Here is a 24,337-nt window from a genome sequence, read left to right on the forward strand (position 1 = left end):
AAAGTAGCTAAAATACTAAATTTTGCAATTTCCCTTATTCGTAGTTTTGCTGTACAATGAAATACATATATTTGGGAAGAAATTTTTCCACCTCTACCTCCATAATAGAACTGTGGGAAATAGTAAATTTTTCAGCATTTCTATTATGTTTAAAAATATTTTAATAGGAATTTAAATGAAGTTGCAGTCTAAAACTTGCGTGAATATTTCAGTATATTTCTTGAATTTCTATACCCTTTAACACAGAAGACTCAACACAATTCTGTTATAAACACAAACTGGATGTAGCAGGATTGAAGAACAGTCTGTCCTGCTTTGCCAGCAGCCTTTCTAAAGTGTCCCCTACAGGAGATGAACATTTTTTTTGTCATACCTTCACTGTTTATAGAAGGCTGTGCTTTAGAAACTTTCTGAGACAGAGTTCAAGTCTTCATCTTTGTTCATATTTGCCTGGATGGCTTTTTTATGGATGCAAAAAATATAAATCTATACTCCTGTAACGACATCCTATGACCACACATTTTATAATTTAATTACATATTCTGTTAAAAACACTTGTGTTTGAAGTGTTGAATTTGCTTTCCTTTGAGGAAATGTTTCCTACCTGGATGGTGTATATTGTTTTCCTAAGGTAACCATTCAATGGACAAAGGAACCTCCAATGATACAATTCTCCCACAATTAGTGATTACTCAGTGAACTAGGGTATCTTCCTCCCAAAAAGTTTGAAGTCATCCTTAGGTAGATTTAAGTAGGCCTAAGAGTAGAAGAGAATTGGACTTGATGATCTTTGTGTGTCCTTCTTACTAGAGATATTCTGTAATTCTAAAAAGCAAATTATTTATCTTAGACTTTATCTGTCTTATCAGTGGTTTCTGACTGATTCTAGTATATAGTTAAAGATGACAGATAACCTTCCCTGCAGTATTTTAATGCAGTATACCCATTTTCTCTTGCACAGTTTCGCAAAATTTTGACTTTTAGTTATGGTCACTGAAATATGAAATACGTCAATGCCATATATGAATAACATATGAAGAATTAAATTCATACTTTTTAGTTTCAATTTGCTCAATACAGGAATCTAAACAAAATCAAGAGATTTATTATCACACAGGTAACTTCTCTCTGTTTTTGAAAAGTAAAAATACTTTTGAGATTCACCCACATCCCCAGATCTATTTTAGCATGGCATTATACCAAAATTGTTGGCAGATATATAATATGCATCATAAATGTAATATAGATAGAATCTCAGTGTTTCAATTGCAGAAGGAATTTTTTCTAAAATTTCAATAGACAGAGTGTAGTCATTATTGTCTTGTGTATAAGGCTGACTTTGCAATGTGGGAACCCTAAAAACCCCTTTAGGGAAACTTCCAGGCTTTGCTCTGGGAAGATTTACAGTAGAGTTCCCTGCCTAGGCTGATAGAGAAGACTTCCTTCACGGTGCCTTGCAAAACTACTGCTAATCTATCTTGGATGGCTTTCCCCATTGGCCACTTAACCCTGTCCTCCCCAGTTGTCCATCCCTCAGGCCCCTCTTTGGGTTGCCTTGCCCTTTGTACCGCCCCTGTGCAACACACAATCTTGGTTATCTGCCCATGATCTCTTTGGCACACTGAAATAAACTTTGCTGGAAAATACCATACAGGAGACCTGTCCTGTCTTTCCTCCGCTGAGGCGTATGTGTGTGCATGGACTTGAAATGGCTGTTTGTGTGGCTTGCTCTGAGCGGCTTCTGGAGGAGATGCTTCAAGAAGGTAGCAGCATTTCTCCATCCTGCACAATGCTACTTTATTTGGAAGCTTATGTGTACAGTTTCAAATAGGGTTTGCGTCAAAGCTAGATTATGACTGAATTACAACTTTTTAACCTTTATAGGTGTTTTTATTGATTATATGGTCTGTGAGTAGAAATGCAACTACTGTATGTTTCCAGAACTGAGACAAAGCTTTAATTTTGTCTACAAGTGTCTTGTGACACATAATTATTATTTTTATTTAATAAATTATTTGTATCTGTAACTTAGATGAACTCCATCATCTCCATCTATGCAAAACAACTAAGGGTAACTTAAAAAAACTTAAAGAAGGGTTTTATCAAAAAACAGCCTGAAAACGCTTTAATAACTCTCCCTTGCTTCATTTATAGTTCTGCCTTGCAGTACCAAGTGTCAGGTTGTCAACAGTCTCCAGATTGGTACATACATAATTTTCCAATGGCCATGTGTTTTCCAGACAAGGTGCCTTTCAGCCTCTTTTTAATGTACTAATTTGAGTGGATCTTCAATGAAAGTAATGTGTTTCATAAATCTCAAATACTGCTTAGGTGTGCAGTTGCAGATCTTGCTAACTCCTGAGGAATCTGCAATATCCAGGTTTTTCTGTGGTTGAAATATGATGTGAAATTATAGGAAAAGGTCAGAAAAAAATCCTGAAAAACTGAAACTTATATGTGGAGAATCATGCAGCAAATCCATCTCTATTTAGTTTCAAAACAACTGTTCTCAGTTTCAAAACAACTGTTTTTCTAAGTGTCTATAACTGGTGAAGGGTGGAGAGAAAAGAACTGTTAAGTGACTTATTCATTAGCTATCTTTATTGTCAGTAGTGAGAAGTGTAAAGTATAATTTTAGAACAAAGGTGAAACTTGAAAAACGTGCAACTGTGTTATTGTAATGATTTATTCTGTTTAAATTGCTTTTTTAAAGTGTTTTTCACCTTTTTGTCTATAAAAATGCATGCTTTAAAATGTCTAGCATTCTTTTGTAATGTATGTATCTTTTTCACCTTTCTTCTACTTGATTAATCTCAGCCGATTTTGCTGTTCTTTCAGGAAAAAATGTTATTACACTGACTGGAGGAGCAAAACCATGGGCAGGTTGGTGGGTGATATGTAGCTTCTAATTTTGTCAGATAGTCACCCTGCTAAAGAAAACCCATTCGCAGTTGTAAATTTATCCATGAAACTTGGAAAACTAGATTATTTTCCTGAAAACTCAAGATATGTCAGCTCAAAGTGTTAAAATATTCTTCTCTAACAAGGTGAAATACTTTAAAGCTTTGCCAGTTCTCATTTTAGAAATGTAAAAATGTTTATGCCAAGGAAACAAAAAAAAAAGAGACCTTATTCTCACAGTAAAGATTTAATACTGGATCTATCACTACCATTATATCTGCTGACATGAAGGCATACTTCTTTAGCATGAAGGATACTTTTGAGGTGTGTGTCACAGATTCTGTCAGTCAGCTGCTTCCCTAGATAGGTAAGCACACTTTCTCTCCTTTGTGTCCTTGTGATCAGGAACAAATCAATGTCACATGCTGAAGGCTGCTTTGAATTTTTATTTGCTGGCTGAGAGAATAACTTGCAAAACTCACTTGTAGCTAGCTGCTCCTGCTGTTAGTGTTTTTGTCAACCAGAAGGGTACAAGAGGCCATAGGGGCAGGTGGAAGGAGCTTGGAAGTGTTAGGAAGTGAGAATGGGAGACACTGAGCTATAGCTACTCCCCATTGCTTCAGTCAGACATAATTATGTCTTGTAAATCCTAATCCCCAGCAGAAAAGATACATGAAAATATTTTACATCAGGGAAATCTCCTGAAAGAGTTCCCTATGACAGGTTTTCTTGAGATGGATCTTGAGACGAGACGAGATTACTTTTGATTTAGGTTCTCTTATTGTTACTTTAGATGGTAAAGAGCTCTCATTTCTCTGGAACCATTTAGGGAGTCTCATGATAACAGTTTCCAAGATGATCAGCTGACAACAACAGAATGTTGAATGGTAAAGTGGGAAAACTTTAAACATATAAGCTGATAAAATATGTTGAAAAAAACCAAATTATAACATAGATTTACAACTGCGTTTTGTCCTCTTCCCAGTTCATATGCTTGCTCCGTTTTAGCATGCATTATGAAAAGTCTAAGTGATATGCTTTTAATAAAAGGCAAAATCAACAAGCTTTACTTCAGAATGGTCTAATTTCATCTGTAATCCATCTGGTGAGTCTGGATATTACATGAATTTTGTTTTCCTTATTTAGAAGGACAGATGCCTGAAAGATGCAACTTAAGTTGCACAGTACCTGTGAATCAAGTGATAAGTAATTTTCATGCCAGATTGATTTTGTATTTGAGATAAATGCTTTTACTCATGAGTTACTTTGTGAGAATTTGGGTATGAATATTTTTATGCATATATTTTCTGGCGCTTGTTGTGGTTTGAAAGCAAAATGAATGAGAGGCTCCAAGTCAGAGATATAATTTAATAAAAAAGAAAGGTAAAAAGGTAAAAATAAAATAAAATAAATGCAATAACACAAAGGATCACTGACAGAGTCAGAATACAACCTGAGCAGGATGGTGGAAGCAGTCCAGGTGCGGTGCTCTTCCTGAAGCAGTGATCCTGTAGAAAGGTCTGGTAGCCCTGCTCCTCTGGGAATCCAGTGGATAAGTGCTCTTGCACTGTTCCACATACCTGCTTATATCCAGGTGAGAATGCTTGGCTCCTCCCCCTGGGCAGAGCATCTCACAAATAGCATGAGGAGTGTGAAGTGGGTCCTTGATGGCCCATTAAACAGAGATAACCCCTGGAGGGAGTTACCTGTGAGTCATGGGCAAGGCGTTAATGGGCCATTAGCAGAAGACACCCCCAAAGGCCATTAGCAGAAGAGGCAGGGGTGAATCATGGGCCCAGGCGTTAATGGGCCATTAGCAGAAGACACCCCCAAAGGTCATTAGCAGAAGACACCCCAAAGGCAGAAGAGGCAGGGGGCTTGGGAAAATACTAGCCCACCTGGTTTCAACAATTCATGAAGATGGTGATAGAATAAATACTTTGTGTACATTCTACACTGCAACCCAGGACAGCACTTTATCTAATTCAGTGCACAAAGGGATTGTGTGAAACAAAAGAAATAAAAAAAGAAGCTGTATTTTTAAAAGAAAGCTACCTCTAAAATTGCTGACATACACATTGCATGCATACTTTAACTTCTACAACTGTCATTGTTACCTTGCATCTTAAAACTTTTCAAACTTAACTGCTTCTCTGTAATTTATTTAATCTCTTGTTAGAATTTCTAAGTTAAGTAGAGTGTACATGACCTACAATGAAGAACTATATTAAAATTCTTCTATATCAAAATATTAAGGTTAAAAAGTTTCTATAATTTAAGAATACAAAGTAACACTAGTGTATTAGACCTGCTGTGGCATGTACATTTCTTTAATTTTATTGACACGGTTATATGATAGAGATATATGTATCAATAAATGCTTTTAAAAGGTCTGCAAAAGATAATTAGGTTCATGAATGAAAGGACAAGAAAAATATAATACTCAATTTCTTTCATGTGGTATCTGTGTGGTGTCTCTCTGTTTATTTATACATCTTTAAAAAGCGCTTAACATTGTATTTAATTCTATGAAACTTGATTTCTATCCGTAGAATCACACTTATAGAAATAAATTTATCATATTCATTATGAGCAATACTTGTAAAGCCTTCTTCTTCTCAAAGGAAAGAAATATGTGTTTAAATAGGGCAGGTATCAAAAATCGTCTGAACTCTCAGATTGTTCACTGAATAATCTAGTAAAACTGCCTTGTAATTGTCACATTGGAACAGCTGACTTCACGCTGGCAAAGGATGGCATCAAGAAAAAGAAAATTAAAACATAATTGTCTTAGGATGCAGCTTCACTCTGCCCACCAAAATGTTAAAATCACTTAATACTTCTAAAGATAGTGAACCAAAAATGACTTTGTTTCGCACCTGACCTGCAGTAAGTTTGCTTTGCAAAAGGACTTGTAAATCTTTTGGATTTCAGTCTGCACACAGAAGTGAAATTGTTGATATCATTCCATTAAACAAAGGTATTATAATTTTTTTCTTTTTTTAGTGAAAATTGTGTCTAAATGTTGAATCTGTCAACCCTAATGTGTTTCGCATTACACTACATGGAAACATACCATGCCCATGTAACTTGGTGGCATATAGTTGGCACTTCTGACAAGTCTCAAGTGGCACAAACACCAAGCAAACTACTGTGTGATGATTGCTGTCAAAACTACCTAACATGACTGGTGAAGTTGCATAATTCTGGTATCTCATCCATGAGTTTGATCAGATAATGCTAAGATCATCTACATACTATATATATTCCTTTGCATTGCAGTCTGTTGAGTAAATGTAATCTGCAAGGATTTTTGGATGAACTTGTTCTGCAAAAAAAAAGATTAACCAATCAAATAAATCGGAATGGAAGTTGAACAAAGCTGAAATGACAAGTATCTTCGTAAAATATTAAGTTGTATAGCTAAGAATGAAATGCACATGCATTTCAGAGTACTACCCCTTGATCCAAGGTGCACAGTGTTTCAGTAGCACCAGCTGGAGGGATTTCAATAAAATCATACCTGAAGCAGTATCCCAAAACTTTACAGCACCGTTCCACTGGGACAGTGTTTAACTCATTGGCTGAACTACTGACTTCCCAAGACTAACTCTCTCTGCTTTTACTGTTTCTAAATAGGCTACATTGAATAGATTAGGTCAGGAATTTGTTTAAACTGCTACTTTTAACCTAGAAAGCTGTTGCTGTTGAGAGGGCTAGGATACACAGAATGTGTTAAATGTTTCCCTAATTTATTGTCTGCATGTTGTCTTTTATATATTCCTTAACAGAGTTTACATTTTATTAATTGGTTACAATAGATCAACACAGTGTTAATTGGTACAAAGCAGTCTCCACCGCTGTTTTTAGCTAGCAGTCAGGGAACTTTTCTAAAAATACTTCTTTAGCTGCAGGTTTCTTTTGTTTGTCTTCTCCTTCTTCTCAGTTTCCATGCTAACGACCTTGGTAAAATTCCTTTTAGGGGTAAACATGAATCTTATCAGTTTCTTCTTTAGCTAACTTACAATTCAGGCTCACAGGCCAGCTGTCAACCTCTTCCACAGAAAGCCACTCTGAGTAAAAATGCTAATACTTTGTCCTATGATTTAGGCAAAAAAAAATGTATTTAAAGGCAAGCTCCATAAAAATTCAGTTTCTTCTTCAACACTAAAATAACATAAGAAAAATCTCTCTCTTGTCAGATCATTTTTATACATTTCTCAGTTGCAATATTCTATGCTATCTAGCACATTTTTTCTCAGAAGACAAACTGCAAATGTAGTGTGGACACAAGCATTAATCTATTCCAGTGCTGCTTTTTGTGTTAAAAGAAGCAGCCATGAATTTTAAACAAGAGCTATTTTCTTTAACATAATATTTATCTACTTTATTATTATTATTATTATTTTATTATTATTTTTGTATGGGAGAAATGATCAAGACTTTTCCCATAACCAATTTTAAAGTACTTCCATAAAAAAAAAAAAATCTGAAATTAGAGGCATTGTTTTTCTTTTCTTCCCGATGCATCTGCATCTTTTCCTTATTAAAATAGAATTCCGGATTTTGACTAAAAAGTCAGCTAGTATACAACAGAAAAAAGAGTTCAAGAGAGTAAAAGGGAAACTCCACTTATATATAAGAGAACTTCCACTGGAACTAATAAAGATAATCAACTCACTTACTAAGGCATTATTACAGAGACACTTAAGGAATTCCGCTTGCCTGTGAACTGTATTCTGTGTTTGAATTTCATGAACATATGTGCTTTGGCTTATAATGGTTGATGTTGTACACAAGTGGTGTCCCTCAAGTACAGTATCAGTTACAACAGAATGTGCACCAATATCTTGCAATATATAGCCAGAACAAACTTTTGAGAATTTTAAATGTAACTGTAAAATCCTTCTCCCACATTTCACTAAAACTTCTATCTGGTGCTCTGTGGAATAGGGGTAGAATGTTTGTGCTGATGTTGATAATAAGAAAGGCATTTTTACAAGGGTTAGTTTGTTACCTGAGAGCAATTTACCATGTCATCACATATTAGTCTTTACTGTGAACATTATGAAATTGTGTTTATTCACATTATGAAGTATTAATAACATTATGAAATATAACTTTTTACTATGGATGTTATGAAATGTGTAGCTGTGCTTCTGCTTAGCAAATACAATGAAGTATTCACCTCAGAGAAAAAAAAAATTGTTCCGTAGTTTTACACTTCTTGTGGATATAAAATATATATGCTTTATATATCATGCATACATATTAATTGAGTAGAACCCAAATTCTACTGAAATAGAAAAAAAAATACTATTTAGGAAATTATTTTCTCAAATTTAGAGTTTTTCTGAATCTCTGATGTGCTTATTGTGTAATGATATAGCATGTTTTATTTGAGATCTACTCCTTAAATAACCATGTTGCATTGCAGTTGAATATGAAAAAGTATAGGTGAGGAAGGAGCGCAAAACAGAAGTGAGCATTTGCTTGTAAATTAACTGCACTTGACTAGATTTACCTGTGCATAAATTGTATCCTGCGATATGATTTAGGCAAGGTGCCAGTAGAGAAAAAAACTCCGATGTTGTCAGTATATAATTTATTGAAAATACAGCATTGATGTTCTGTTTGTGTTTTGTAGTATCAATTTTTAGAAATTTGGAGGAAGACATGTCTAGGGGGTTTTTGCCTAAATACTGTGTAACCATTTTGGTGTAACATGTCCTTTATTTTATTTGATATTTAGGTATACTGTTTTGTAAGGCAATATCAGCTCTTGGATTTTTAAGAAAATTTTGCAGGGGAAAACTTTGTTGCAATTAGAAAACCCTAATATGATCCTTAGCACTCTCAAATTTACTTTTATGAATGTTAGTGTCCACATTGCCAGGCAAGAGAGTGGGAAGGAGTTTCACTTGCTTTGTTCAGTGCAGCTAGATATAATCTTGCCTAAAGCATAAACATCCATTCTGCCAGATGAACTACCTTGGAAAATTAATTTCTCCAGACTCAATACAGGAGTCCCATTTTGAGCCATAATCCCACTAAATTTAGGATGAGTTTTACTCAAGTAAAGTGTTCAAGATGGATTGCAAATAAGTATTGTTAATTTTGCTTTTTAACTTGTTATTTTCTTTTACTTACCTAATGTGGAACTTTCCTGCTTTCATTTAATTTCATTTCTAGTATGATGTCACTAAATATGCAATGCTGGAGATGTAAATAACAAGGAATTGAGAGCGTGTAAATCTGACTTCTTATTGTCTCAGTTTGCAGAGGAATATTAGAGAGCTGAAAAGTTGGTTGCCAAGAAATCCAATGAAGCTTGATAAGGAGGCCCTGCCTGATCTAGAAGAAACAGATTGCTACACAGCACCCTTTAGCCGTGCACGCATACACCAGTAAGTGCTGGGATTGGAAAAGCAGTGCCAGAGACCACAAGGATTTTCTGTTTTCTCACTTCTAAGCAAGTGCCATAGAGGTTACTGCTAACAGATGGTCACTGGCAATACCAAGCATCCTATTTCATATTATTCTCTTAAAGTGAAAATTTGCTCTGTGTTAATTGCTATTTGATGGTCACTCAGTAATATAATTTGAAAGTTGATTGAAAAATGAATGTTGCCATTTTAGTTTAGAAGTTTCTTGGTTTTTCTTTCCCTTATATTACAAAATGCAAAAACTTGCTCAGGTTTTCTGTGCTTATTACTTTTTTTACTTAGGCAAAACCTGGTGCTGCTGTTGAAATTTGGAACACCAGAAGCAAGCTAAAAGCAGTGATGATTTTTTTCTCTCTTATCAGATCTGCGTTTAAAAAGGTCTTTTGCCTCTGAAAATACAAATATATATACAACAAAACAATATGTGTTCAAATCATGTTGAGGATTATAGCATGTTGAGGATTATAGCATGTTGAGGATGCTATAGTTAAACTGTGACATAAATTTTTTAAGTACCTATAAAGTTAGATTTTAAAATTCTGTTTCTTAATTTTAAAGTTATTTTGCGAAAACTGTTTTAGGAGAGAAAAGTTAAAGTTGAAATATGAATGAGGATAAACAGGATTTTTCTGCTCGGTAAAGAAGCTAAACGGTAGTGAACTGACTTCACCCTAGAAAAACAGAGTAATTGCATTATAGTCTCAATTTGTTTTTGGTTTTTTTCAGCAACTTACCATACTGCACTGGATCAATCCCCTGCTTTTGATGTTTTCCTTATCAATCAGCTCAGCTAGTGTAATTAATTGTAGTAACAGCAGTTTTGGCACGGCTGAGCAGGGAGAAGCTCCTGCATATGAGATTTCTGGTGTCTAGAATGGAGCCATCTGGTCAAGGATGCTTTACTTGGCTCCATCCTAGGATCCTCTAAGGGAAAATGGTGGACCTGCCACCCAAATCTCCAGTGCATGGATTTATTTTTTTTTTAATAGTAGAGTAGTTCCACTGCATAAAAAACTATCAACTCATAAGTAATTTGAATTTAAGGTCATCACTGTAATTGAAGATCTTTATTTAATTAATTATATCTAGAACTAAAATTAACTAGATAGTAGGATATTTTTGGTTTTAATTTTAGTTTTGTTTTCCCCAAAAAATCTGTGATAAGGATAACTTTATTAAACCTGCTGTAAGGGTTTGAAATCTTATGCCTAAGGAATGTAAACATCCAATAAATCATTTTAAAAAGAAAACACTTAAACAGCTATGTTTCAATGTGTGTGCATTGTTTTGGATATTAAGATATTAATTATTTTAATAGTTTTACAATAAACAACAAAGACAGCTTCTTCAGCAATTCCACAAGAAGTAGAATTGTGCATCATGTGCTACAGAGAACTAAGTATGAAGATGGGAAATCCAAAATGGGTGAGAATGTTGTATTTTTTACCTAACCCAAAGCTATAAATTTTTTCATATTTAATTGCCTGAGAAGATATAATTTGAATAAACTCAGTTAATTTTTTCCTGTTCTTGAAATCTTTTAATTTATGCAGTGACAGAGTTGAAACAATGTCCCATCATTTTCTACCTAAATATCTCAGTCAAAATCTGCAATATTTTTAACTTAATTAATCATTCATTAAAATAAAATGGTGAGATTATCGTAACTTTACATTATTGAGAGCCATGGTAAAGGTTACATATAGCTCAGAAAGCTGACAGTGTTTTCAAGGACTGATCCTACTATTTCAGCTAATCCATCCGTTTCAGCCCAGCAGAATCAGTGTGTGCTGCACTTGACTTATTTGAGGTCTCTGTGTAGCTCAGAGACAGTTGATCTGAAGACTCAATTCAGTTTATATCAACACTCATAATACAGTGTTAGTTTTTAGAAGGTCTAACTACCCATTTGCATTTTTAATGACCAGGGGTATGCATGATTTTCTATTTTTTCTGCAGGAATTAAATAAAGGATTAAATATGCAGAGGCTTGGATGATACCAGTTACAGAAAGTTGTTGCTTGAGTTTCTGAACAAAAGCAGTAGTAAGAAAAACAGGGAGAGTAAGTGTTCATATCTAACACCTTTGCAGCTGATGATGGCAAATTTTATTATGAGATTAGTTTAGTATAATGTGTATATTTGAAGCGGCAAATCTGTATTCCATCATACATACCTGTTCCTTTGAGAAACTTTTGGCTACAGATTTGCTCTTAAAGGCTATTGAATCTTTTTATTGTACTTATCAATGGTAATTTTTTTTTTCATTTTTTATAACGTGCTGTGCTCGTACAACAAACATAGTTCTAGGAAGACTCTAGGAACTGATCCAAAATGCAGTCAGTCTGGCACAGAGCACTGCTCTGCTATGAAGTTGTCAGCTGGCTTATATTGAAAAATACCACATTAGCTTGTAATCCTGCAGGGGCTTTCACTGCCTCAAGGACTGTCTATCCATACCACTGTCTGTGTGTATCAGATCATCTGGTCACCCATAGAATCTGTATTTTATGCTCTGAGGAATACAATGTGAATGAAACTATCTTCTCACACTCAATCTGGTATAAGCACTCAACCCTGAGAGAAAAGTTGCAGACTTTGGTGCTTTGGTGAGTTGCTATCTAGTTTGACAGACCCAGAAATCTTGAAGGATCTGCAATACTTGCTGAAGTAGTTGGTGGGATTATTGACTGTCATCTTTAGCAGCATTCTTATCATTTGACACTAAGTTACATTCTCCAAATGTAACTTGAAAATTCACACTACTTGAAAACATGTGTAAAATATTGATATTCAGAACTAATGCTTTTTTTGGTTTTTTTTAGGTATTAATAGGTTAATAAATAATGGAACATATGAAGCAGCATTTCCACCACATGAGGTAACCTAGATTTGATTTTTAGTTTCATTTTTAGATTAAAGCTTGCACTAGTGGTTTGGGATCTTACTTTAATTTTGTCCTGCAAACTTTTAATTTCATATTGTATTTGTTGATGCTTCTTTTATTTATAGCTTTTACTTTAATACTGCCTTTTAAAATTCTGTATTTAGACAATTTGGATATTATAAAAGCATCCTGGAACATTTTCTTGTTGGACTAGGGTATTATAATTCTTCTCTGATTTTTATGAATTGGGCATTACCTGTTGAGTTCTTAAGGAGAGTATCAGTTCCAAATTGTTCCAGCTAGTTATATTGAATTTTTTTTGCTTGCCACCTACAAAAGGTTTTGTTTTCCCAATAGCTTGGCCACTTGATCACAGTTAGAGAGATTGCTTAATTGTTTCCTGTTTAGTATTTTCAGAATAGTTCTGGATAATTTCTACTTGACAATACTTTTTCCAGTAGTTTAAAGTTGACTAAAGACTATAAATCCACAAAATAAGCTAAAAACCTGTGTGTGACTTAAGAGGATTTTCAGAAAATCTTTTGATGTTGAAAAGAAGAAGCAAGCCACACATCATCAGTCTTGAAATGCTCTCAGGGTTTGCAGCTCTGAACTCTGGGTGTTTCAGCTGAATATTGTGACTTGATTTCATGTTTCAAAGGGTTTAAAAATGGCTGAGAGTTATTTTTTAATTATTAAGTACTAAGAAGACAGAGAAGGAGTATTTTAGATAAACAACGTAACATCATTGCTAATGCTTCATCTGTGCATTATTGACTTCAGGGAAAAACTGGCTGTACTACCAGAAAAGCCTGTGAAGCTTTCTCTGGCATCAAGGCCATGCTGTCATATCCATTTGATATATTCCTTTGTTATGGCATAAGCTACTGTTTCCACATCTTAGTTAAAATTAGTGAAATCATATTTTTAAGCCACTCTTATCTTAATTGCTGCTTGACTGAGGCTAAGGACTAGTGGTGGAATACTTAATTTATTTTTTTAATTTTTTTTTTCTTTCCCACATGAACAAATAAGAGTGAAAATTCAATTCCAGTGGGAATGCTGAGAGTTGAACTCTTTTATGGATAATAGTGCAGAAAGAAGCAGGAAAAAAGTTAAAACATATAATATTAGATAATGCTATGCAGTCATTTATCCAGTCTACTGTGAGAATAAGTTCATGTTCTCTTCCTAGGTGTTCCTAGATGCTGCAAAGGTCACACTCGGTGTTAACATCTTTGGTATGCTGCTTTGCTGACTGTAAGAAGACAGGAGTAGACTTGAACTCTTTGCTATGTTAGCTTTGGTTTAAACTCATTCTTCAGTCAGAGAATCAGCAGATTGCAAGAAGTAAATGGTCTTCTTTGAATTGTGGGGAATGCTCAAGATTTCAATTACATGATAAAAATCTAAATGGCTTAGTTACCTAGATCTACCACGGTCAAGAATCTGTTTGATCACTAACTAAAGTATGGCACTGGAGAACTCTGCTCTCCTGATAAGAAATTACTTGGCTCACTTGCAGTCAATTGATGAAATATTTTCTTTACCACAGCTGAGTGATGGAAGTTTTTTGGGGAAAAAGTTCAGCTAAGGGATATGACCTACTTCAGAATTGGAGCAAAATTACAAATGCAAGAGATTCTGCTCAAGACTGTTCTAGCAAATGTCTGCTACCTTTTTACTGCCAAGCATGAGACTATTCTTTTAGTCTGTTAGGTGGTCTGTCATATGTGGCCTGGAAGGACTGCTTTTGAATCAGACTGACTCTGTTTTGCTTTTAATGCCTCGAGTCCTATATAGCTTCAAAATAATGCCAATTCTGTTTCCTTCATCTTAGAAAGTATGTGCCACAGAAAGAATATATTTCTCTATACCTTCAACAGTAGTGAAAGAAAGTCATGGAAAATGTCTAGGAGACGAGAGCTGACATACTAGAAATTTCTAAAATTTTATAGAAGAAATAAAAATATACCACAAGAATTTCTTGAAAAATTTTAATAGGCGAAAGCATACATGTATCTATTAGTGAAATAGAAACAAAAGGTCATATAAAGAGTTGAGTATTCTTTGAAGTCTTCTATGAATATATTTTGGTCATTAATTGTTAGAGAAACTGGCCATTTCAAAAGTACATGTAACCTTGTCTCTTATGTCAGGCTTACATTAGCTCCTGATGATGTGTTCCAGATGTGCCCAGAATAAGAGAACTATTTATTAAACACAAAGAACATTTCTATTAAAATTATAAGAAAAAATACCTAAGAAATTTATACATTTTCCATAGAGCCTAGTAATGTACTTATATTTCTTTGTGGTTTTTTTCAGGGAAGTCACAAAAGCAGACATCCCATCAAAACACATGGAGCACAGAATCACAGACACCTCTTGTATGAGCGTTGGGCACGATGGGGAATGTGGTACAAATACCAGCCTCTTGATTTAATCAGGTATTCATACTTTGAAGATTTTCTATGATACAAAAAGCCTGGCAACAGTGTGCTAATTATATTCATAAATTCCTTATGCTTTCCTATAACATTTAGATATTCCCTATTATTGGATAAGGCTGGAGTTTTCTTAAGTTGCCTCTTTTGGGTGGTCTTTTGTATGTTAATTCCAAATGAGTCTGCATAATGTACAGGTAGTTCCAACTGTTCAGGAATTTGCAGAAATATACATAATTTTAGTTAAATAATGGTGATATTTGGGTTTCATAGTTTCCTCCTCTGCATTGAATATCAATAGTCCATTTTCCTTGCTGTAAGCTTTTATTCCTGATCTGAGTCATAACCAATTATTGGTGGAGCTCAGCATGTGCCATGGGACAATTTTATGCTGTATCATCCTTGACTGACTTTCTGATCACTGCTATTTCATCTGTTCTAGCAACTGATACCCAAGTTTTGAAGAATTAAAGTTCAGTCTTCAGGTTCTGTTTTCAGAGCATTGTTTTCACTAATAGTAATTTGAAATATGTCATATTATCTATGTATGATTATCTACCATGAATTAGATAATTAGATAACATTTTTAAAAAACTTATGTTTTTTTAAATTGAATACTTAGGTCACACTAACTTACTTTATCTTTTTCCAGATTTTTTTGTCTGTGTATATCTATCTATCCATCCATCCATCCATCCATCCATCCATCCATCCATCCATCCATCCTATGCTCAATAATGTTGCTACTAGTCCATCTACTTAGTCCTTGCAAGGACAGAAAAATTACAGAGGCAGTACAGTTATATCCTTACTCTCATAAATCTGCAATTAATGTCATTAAAATATTATGCTAGCCTTAAAAAAACCTGTTTTCTAAAGAGACAATTTTTGCCATGAACTTGTAATGGTAGTTCCTTGTTAGAATTATTCTACAACTGTGACAGTAGAGATAAATGGAGGTCACCATAAAATTCAGTTTTAAACAATATATGTGTTTCCTTTTGATGTAGGCGATACTTTGGTGAAAAAATTGGACTGTATTTTGCCTGGTTGGGATGGTATACTGGAATGCTTATTCCTGCTGCCCTGGTTGGGCTCTTTGTTTTCCTCTATGGATTATTTACTATGGATTCCAGCCAAGTAAGGTAAAATTCTATTTAATAATATGTAATAGCCTGTTGAAAATTAAGAACAGTCTGGCACAACTTAGATTACTATACTTTTAAATGTTTTGCAGATATGGTAATAATTTAAAAATAACCAAAATAGAATAGTGGGTATTTGAGTCAAGTATTTCCACTTTGTATATTTGTTTTGCATCAAGCCAGATGTGTACCGCTGGCAGTGGGCATTTTTATCACTGTATCTGCAGTGATTTCCATTAAAGAGAAACAGATCAGTCTGTTAGGACCAATTCTCATGTTGCAGATACTGCAATAGTTGTTCATCTAATTAAGGCTAATGGGTGAAAAAACAGACATATTCCCTCATTACCTCTATTTTGCTATAACTTCCAGAGTGTAATACAGCTACTAAACTTCAACTTTTGCCTATGTCGTTTTTTCCTTCTTCATTAATAGTGGTAAACTTGAAGTCTAACAAAATTCTTATCTGCATCAGCATAACTTGCCACCAGGAGGCTTAGCTTCAGGGAGATTACAACCATGTGAAATTAACCAAGTTTTCGTGATTTTGCTCTGAGAAAGACTTATGTCCATTTAGATGTTGTGATGAGGCTGCTTAAGTGCTGACTGTACTTCTAGGAACTCTCTGAGCATCCACCGTATTGCAAAGTACTCCTTTACATGTTATCAGACAGTATCAGTGCTCTTACAATTGCAGCTGTTGCTCCAAGCAGTTTGGATGCTTAGGCTGTGTGCATACTTGGAGTCAGATTTCATAGAAAATGTTGTCTGGCTTTGAGCAAGACTATATTCAAGTTTTATCTAAGGAGCTTTCTTTAACTTCAATTTCACAGTGAGTTATTATATTCTACAGTGCTGTAATTAACACTTTTTTTTTTTTAGTGTACAAATTTGAACCACATTAAATACAGGTAAATGTAATAAATTTAACAGCCAGGAAATGATGCTGTCTTTAAGATATTGTTCTCTGAATTAGGATTGTTTTTCATCATAAATGTCTTCAAAATGCAGTGGATCAAAAGTCGAGTATCAGCCTGTTCTTGGAGCACAGGGATCACAGGTGTTGAACTGTCAATCTTGTGTTTGTCACGTACAATGGCACAGTTCCAACAAAGGGGGAACAAGGGGCCTGAGAAAAAGAACAGATTTTCTAATAATGTCATTCTTTCAAACTGTGAGCTTTTATATCATAGAATCATAGAATATCCTGGGTTGGAAAGGATTCACAAAGATCATTGAAGTTCAACTCCTAGGCCTGCTTAGGACAGGCCCAAGAATCCCATCGTGTGCCTGAGATCATTGTCCAAATACTTTTTGAACTCTGTTGATCTTGGTACTGTGACTACCTTCCTGGTTCCAGTTCCCAGCTGCCCTGTGATTGAAAAACATTTTTCTAACATCTAACCTAACCCACCTCTGACACAGCTTCATATGTTCCCTCTGGTCCTGTCACTGGTCACCAGAAAGAAGAGGAAGCTATGAGGTATTAGATTGCTATGAGATCTCTCCTCAGTCTCCTATTCTCCAGGCTGAACAAGGCATGTGATTTCAGCTGCTCCTCATATGGCTTCCCCTCTAGGCCCTTAACCATCTTTGTGGCCCTTTTTTGGAGACTCTCTAAGAGCTTTATATCTTTCTTATATTGTGGCTCCCAAAACTGCACACCATATTCAAGGTGAGGCTGCACCAGCGCAGAATAGAACAGGACAACCACCTCCCATGTGTCATATGCTTCTCTCAGGAGACTTGAAGATACAACTCCCGTTTAACAGAAGAATGCAGTTATCTTCCTTGCTGAAGGTTGTAGGGTGTTGTAAATCACGAGCATGGAGGTATGCTAGTTTTTGGGGGTTTCTTTCCTCAGTTTTTTCCTTTGGCTGCTGCTTAGTAGCTGCAGAGAAAACACAGACAAAACACATTTGTGTTTGTCCCTGTGGGGGCTGGTTGTATTGGGTCTCATCCTGAGGCACCTCAGTGTCATGCTGTGCTACACAGAGTGCCAGTGTGCCCCAGGTCTTCAGGCTCTATTTCAGAAACAAGAGACTGAAAGTTAGGTAAACCCCCATATAAATCTTGTATGCCTACAAGGGAAGGTGAATATTCATATATTTATTGTACCTATCATTAGCCAATGTTCATTTCAAAATACTGTCAGAGGATGGGTTATTGCAGAAGTCCTAAACATGTGCTCTGTGACACATCTGTAATCTGGATGTGTTAATTCTGTGAAGAAGGTGCTACCTGCCTTTGATTGTGTGAATCCATGCAGTCCCTCTGGTTAGTCATGACACAATACTGTCATGTCAGTGTGTTGCTACAACCAAGTTAGTAAGAACAGCTGTGAAATGTGTAATTCAAGCTGGTTAAACCTGGCTTGTTAAAATGTATGTAGATGTTTTCTGTATCACCTTGTGTACTTAGGCAATTCTAAAGGCCACTGATAACTGATGCTACTCCTTGCCATATTTTTTTCTTAGCCTGGAAGGTGTTAGTAAGGATTAGACAGAAACTTCATACCTAGAGCAGACAGGAATCATCCATTAGCAGGCAGATGGACTGCACACCTGTTCTTATTCTTACTGTAGTCTGGAACTGAGAGATTATTTATCTGGTGTTTCTGCATTCTTTTTAAGAAAATTCTAGATAAGCATCTGTAAGAGTTTTAAAAGATATCATTTGATTTTGAGCCCTGCAGCTACCACCATACACAAATGCAGCGTTCAGCAGCAATCTGGAAGAAACAGAATTGGATATGTTACTTTAAAAAAATCTAGACACGGGAAACCCAGTGGAAATTAGAATTGTAAGCATGATGTTAGGGCATTATGGCAATGTCAGAACTGGCATGTTGCACCAGATTCAGTATTATACGGTGAACGCTGTTTCATGTGAAACAGGTTTATTACACCTGTTATGAGGAATCCATGGCTATTAGGAAGTGTTCATTTAAGTATGATAAATTCCATCAAAAAGCCCTATTTTTCATCTGTCTTGTGTACTACAAAATCTGAGCTTAACAAATGATCAAATCAGTTTTGCAGAAGGATACTTTGCTCAGTGATGTGCCTTTACCTCTCAGATGCCAGAAGCTGCCATCAGCCCACCTCTAGTGGCTGTAGGCAGGAAACGATCATTTTCTTTCTTTTCCAGATATCCAGCACCATTTCAGTAGAGAAGTAATGAGCAAATACAGGAGTATGTACTGCCAAACATTGCTTACCATGCCAGCTATTGGTTTTGTGCAGCAATAATTTGAGGGTGATGCAGAATGATGTCTAAGAATTAGTTTGTCTTGTTTCTGACTTTTCCAAGTGCCTGCCTCTGCTCTATGCTCAGTCTGCTAGCAGTTGGCTCTTTATATATACATATTAAAATATTACATAAGTATATACTACATGTGAGATATATAAAGAGAGAGAGAGATGTATCAGCCTATGTCAGGAGCCCATCTCAGCTCAGCACAGGGCCATGAGTCTCTGCCCTCTGTGTGAAAGAAGGATTCTCTCTGTAGTACATCTCTGATTGCCACGGGCAAGTTAGAAATGGAAAAGAAGGAAGGGTACCATCAAAAGAGAGCAAATATCCCCTCTGTAGTGGTTTCAGGTTTGCCAATTTCTATTTTCCAAAAATTAGTGTCGTGGTTTGAGTGCCCACTAGAATTATTTACTCTTTTCTGCTGTGAGATAGGATTAGGAGAAAAGCAAAGCAGGTTCAAACTTTAAAAGGTATAAAGAAAGGTTTATTAACAAAACTACAAAAGAAAACAAAATTAATAAAAATCAGAATAAAATTTTAAAAACACTCCCTTCTCCCCCAACAGTTTATTTTCTTTCTTACTGACAACTTATAGTGATCAGGCTTGGAACTTTAGGTCAGTTTATGACTTATAAAATAGTCTTTCATCAGTTCTTTTAGAGAGAGAAGTCTCTTTTGGTCTACCATAGAACAAACAGTTCTCTTGTGGCTTTTAATTCTCACAAAAGCAGCTGCCCAGGAATCTGAATTTGTGAAGTCCCTCCTGTATCACACAGCCTTCCCACAGCTGCATTATAGGCCATGTAAACTCATGGGGTACCATTTTAAAGATGAGTGGTTCAAAAGCAAAGGTTCTCTTCATCTCTCTCTGAGATAATCTTTTATCTCTGGGAACAGAGACCTTCTTCTCCTCCAGGGGCAGATCTTCATCTCATCTCTCTCTCTCTGTTCAAAATTATCATAAGACAATGGCTGGATGACTTGGCAGCAGTGGCCAGAGCTGTCTACGGTGGAGGATTCTTCAGAAAGCTGTGCTGGGAGGAGGGAAAAGGGCCTGGCCCCTTGACAAGCCTCGCCTGGCCATGGTCGGCCTCCTGGGGCTGTGACGGGAGGGAGGCGTGGGTTCAGCGGCAGGATGTTAACAGCCGCTCCAGGACAGTGCCTTCTCTCCTCCCGTCCCTCTGCCCAGCAGCCACCAGGCCTGGCCCTGACAGGGCTGCAGCAGTGGCAGGGCTCGGCCAGGCCACGCCAGGCCTAGGGGCCACGCAGTGGAGCGGGGCTGACCCCGCTGGCACCCAGTTACCTCTTCCCAGGTTAGAAGAAAAGAGAGCTTCCCGGGATTTTCCCGATTTTTAACCTGGATAGTCCCAGAGGCATATCCAGCTCTTTAATTGGTTCCACATGTTGTCAATATTCAAAGCTAGTCACAAGTTGGTTTTGCCACAGGTTTTCTTGAATCAGTGCAAAACCAGCACACCCTCTCATACTGACTTTTGCCTCATCGTAGTGTCTCTCTTGTCCGATCATTTACAATTTCAGAGAAATTATAAACTCTTAGGTGTGATTGAATAATTTGATTATTTAAGGTATTGTACAGTAAAGAGGCACATGAAATGAGATCGGAAGACAAAATCTCTGAATACTGTGGTATCAAAGACTAGACACTATGAGAAGAAAATATGCACATTTGTCCCATGTTGAGAAGCAGAAGTTTCTCCATTCTACACATTTCCCTTTCCTGACACAAAATAGTTACATGAGCTAGGCATTGTTACTGAAATGCACATTAGAATGGAAGATGTTCTTTGTCTTGCATGGGTTTGGAATCAAGCTTAGTAATATTGTGGTTTCCATAAGGCAGCACTGAGATCCCCCAGGGTACTGAGTTTATAGTGTTGGCAGCTCATTGCAGGATTCCATTGTGAAAAGAAGGTAACCAAGAGAAAAATCCAGAGAATTTCTGTTGAAGAAACTCAATAGTAGCTCCCAGGACATTTGGATTATATTAATAAAATTTGGACATGCAGAAAAAAAATGGAGAATGTCAATCAATTGTATTTGTTTTATACACTTTTGAATGGGTTTTGATCCAAGTTCCCTCCTTGAGCTAAACTGGAGGAAATATGAAGTTATAGTCAAGCAGAAGGGCTTAAATAGTCCTTTAGTAGTCCCATCATTTGAATTCTATGAACAAATTAGATGCAATATCTATTACCTATCTTTATTCTCAACTTAGATGTCAAGTTGGTTAGTCTCTATAAAAGTAAATCTGATGGTTTGAAAGAATTTGGTTTAGAATGTGTTTATAGATATTGTTAATTATCACTGTTATAAATTGTTCCTTTATTGTCAGTAAAATAGAAAAGCCAGGCATGAACATATATTTTTGAACATATATCTTTGCACTATATGCTTTAGACAGATTTTAGATACATAGGTGAAAACAGCGCAAAGCAGCTTATTTTGCTCTTCTACTGAAGATTTAAGTTCCAATAACAATTAACATGGCACCTATCACAAACACTTGTGTAACAAATGTTACTCCTTTTGCAAAGTAGTGCAAAAGCATGTGACCTATCACTGTCAGTATAATTTTGTGAAACTTCATGTGTTAGTGAAAACAAAGCAGCACTTTAATTCAGGATATATAGCAAAGCAGCACTTTGAGAATTCAGAGAAAATGTAGTATTTATCATCTTGAAATTAAATTCAAAGTAGAGTAGGTTTTTGCTTTATAATTGATAGCAGTTTCCATTATTGCCAAACCATTATAACATGGTTAAAATGTGATTTTTCACACTTAATAATTTGAATGAAAATACAAGCAAGAAAATTCTCTGATGTGACACACACTAAAATTTTTGTTACTCTGCAACTCTGAAATTACTTGGGTGTGCTCATTCTGGTTTAACAGTTACTCTAGATGATTTCTTTCTCAGGTTCATATTTTGTTTAGAGTTTCAGTGAACTGGTGATTCTGGTATGACATGAAATATGACTAATGATTTATACTTATATTTAATCTTTTATTTATGTCTACTGTTATGCCAAAAAGTATTTAATAGATACACTCGTTTGGAAATACGCATGATCTTCCAAGCAGTATTAGAAGTGTAAATACAGATTTTATGAGGAGGAGAGATGAAAGTGCAATGTTTATTAAAACAAATTAGTTGGACTTTCCTGGTACTTGTTTTATATTGCTACTTCCCTAGTGTGTCAGGATCATTTTGAGGCGTGTCATCATTGGTAAAGGATAGGGAAAGGTATTTGCTGAGGTTCTTCAGGAAGCTTACTCACTGCAATTAAAATTTGCTTTAAAATTAATTTTTGCACTTCTGTTAATTCTGTTTTGCCTTTGTTGCGACATTTAACTATGTACTGTGCTTTGAATATGAATGGTCCCAGTGAAAACAGTGACTTCATCTTCTTCAGTCCTAGGATTCTTAAACACCAGAATGGGGCTTGAAGATATTGACCCCCAAAATAGAATATTAAAGTGGAGGGGTTTTTATTAGTTCTATCTGTAAGTTCTTTAGAAAATAAAAATGCAGAGACTTGAAATACTACTGCCAGAAATCCTCATCAGTGGGTTTTTACATGTGACTGGTCTAAGTGTGTATGCTGTTGTCCTGTGGAACAAACATTCAGCTGATATTAATGGCATCATTTGATTGAAATCAATGTAGATATACCAGTGTTGTCTATGTTCTGAATGTTTGTTATCTTCTACATAATTTAGAAAAATAGGCTACAAATGCATTTGAAAGGGTACAAGCAATTTTTTGGGTTTTTTTTGTTTCTGATATCTGGGAGAGAATTTGCTAGTGTGAGAAGTGTATCATGATGCCCAAAAATATTGTATACTACTCTATGGCTCATAGTGTTCAGGTTCCTGATTTGGGATTAAGCTTTCCAAGCCAAATATTCACTTTTAATTTATTTTACTCATCCAGTCTTTAGTGCACACACTGTTAAAAAACTGAGAACATAAATGGCATAACCTCAGAAAATCTTGGGAATGCTAGAATTGTTTTTATAACCTTTATTTTCCTATCTCATCCTAAAGCAAAGAGATCTGCGAGGCAAATGAAACCATTATGTGCCCTATGTGTGAACGCAATTGCACACTACAAAAACTCAATGAAAGCTGCATATATGCCAAGGTAATTATTGTATTGATATCAAGATAATTTTGATTGTATAATGGCTGCCTTTGTTTCAACCAAGTTTCCTGAAAAACATGTTGTTTCCCTACAAATGTTTCTAATAAGATGAAATGATCTGGGGTTTTTCTAAAATTGCTTTCTGTGAGCATTTCCTTATTAATAATTTCTTGTTTTCACTAACTTATTAAGTATCCTGTGAGGACTTACAAATAAAACTTCTTGTAAGGTTTATCCTACTTTTCTCTGTAACTATCTTATTACTGTTTCCCTTACTTACTTTGTATTTGAATTTTTGCTCCCACTTTGCTCTGTCAAATTAATGCAAAGATTTTATACAATTAAATATTTTGCTACAAGAAGCTATTCTTCAAACTTAAATAATCATAAAGACCTCTGTATACATGCAGTGTTTGCTGGTAAGCAATATATTTTGATGTGTGTTATGTTCATAATTCTGTAAAAGCAGCCTTGGCTTTTATCTTTGTATTCTTTATCCCATAGAATAAATCTTTCTCTGAAGCCTGTATTTATAAAACATAATAGCCTCTTTGCAACGGCATTGCAACAAAACTGCAGAAGTGTCAAAGAGAAAATGGATTTTGTATTAGATGTCAAAATTTCTTATAGGTAGTACCAATGCTGAGTAAAACTCAACATTTCAAACCTATCTGTGAAAACATTTTTAAAAATTATTTATGTTTACCATTTAGAAATTTAATTTTCTTTTTTACAATGCAAAAGTTAGGAGGTTGTTTTGTAATAACAGCAATAAATACCAGTGGAAATGTACGTAAGGAAAAAATGGTTTTTGTTTTTAAATACTGCTAAAATGATATAGCAGAAATTAGCTCCATGAGGGGGTTTTGTAACTTCATTTTTACTGATTTCTTTTTTTTTTTTTTTAATGTGTGCTTAAAGTAAAAGCTTTCTTAATTGATATAAGATTATGCAAGCTATACAACCCATCCCAGATATGCCTTTTTTTAGGGCACCTTCAGCAGTCCACTGCAGTTTCAACAGGAAATTAATGTATTTGAAATTGCGGTATGCCTTTACCTGTAGATCCTGTTATTTTAGCATCCTCAGT

General features: G+C 35.5%; 1 protein-coding gene across 2 annotated transcripts in view; it reads left to right on the top strand.

The window, feature by feature from the left end:
* The window catches only part of ANO3 (anoctamin 3), a 195,587-nt gene that overhangs the window by 133,220 nt on the left and 38,030 nt on the right, over positions 1 to 24,337 (top strand). For both annotated transcript variants that reach the window (XM_083885374.1, XM_083885375.1), the window contains exons 7-13: positions 2,839 to 2,883; positions 9,177 to 9,308; positions 10,666 to 10,772; positions 12,173 to 12,228; positions 14,563 to 14,684; positions 15,692 to 15,826; positions 23,151 to 23,247. In XM_083885374.1, coding sequence (XP_083741500.1) covers positions 2,839 to 2,883; positions 9,177 to 9,308; positions 10,666 to 10,772; positions 12,173 to 12,228; positions 14,563 to 14,684; positions 15,692 to 15,826; positions 23,151 to 23,247 — 694 coding nt within the window. The remainder of the gene's footprint in view (positions 1 to 2,838; positions 2,884 to 9,176; positions 9,309 to 10,665; positions 10,773 to 12,172; positions 12,229 to 14,562; positions 14,685 to 15,691; positions 15,827 to 23,150; positions 23,248 to 24,337) is intronic.

The sequence above is a fragment of the Zosterops lateralis genome (assembly GCF_965231275.1).
Source record: "Zosterops lateralis genome assembly, contig: SUPER_6_unloc_1, whole genome shotgun sequence".
NCBI classification, from domain to species: domain Eukaryota; kingdom Metazoa; phylum Chordata; class Aves; order Passeriformes; family Zosteropidae; genus Zosterops; species Zosterops lateralis.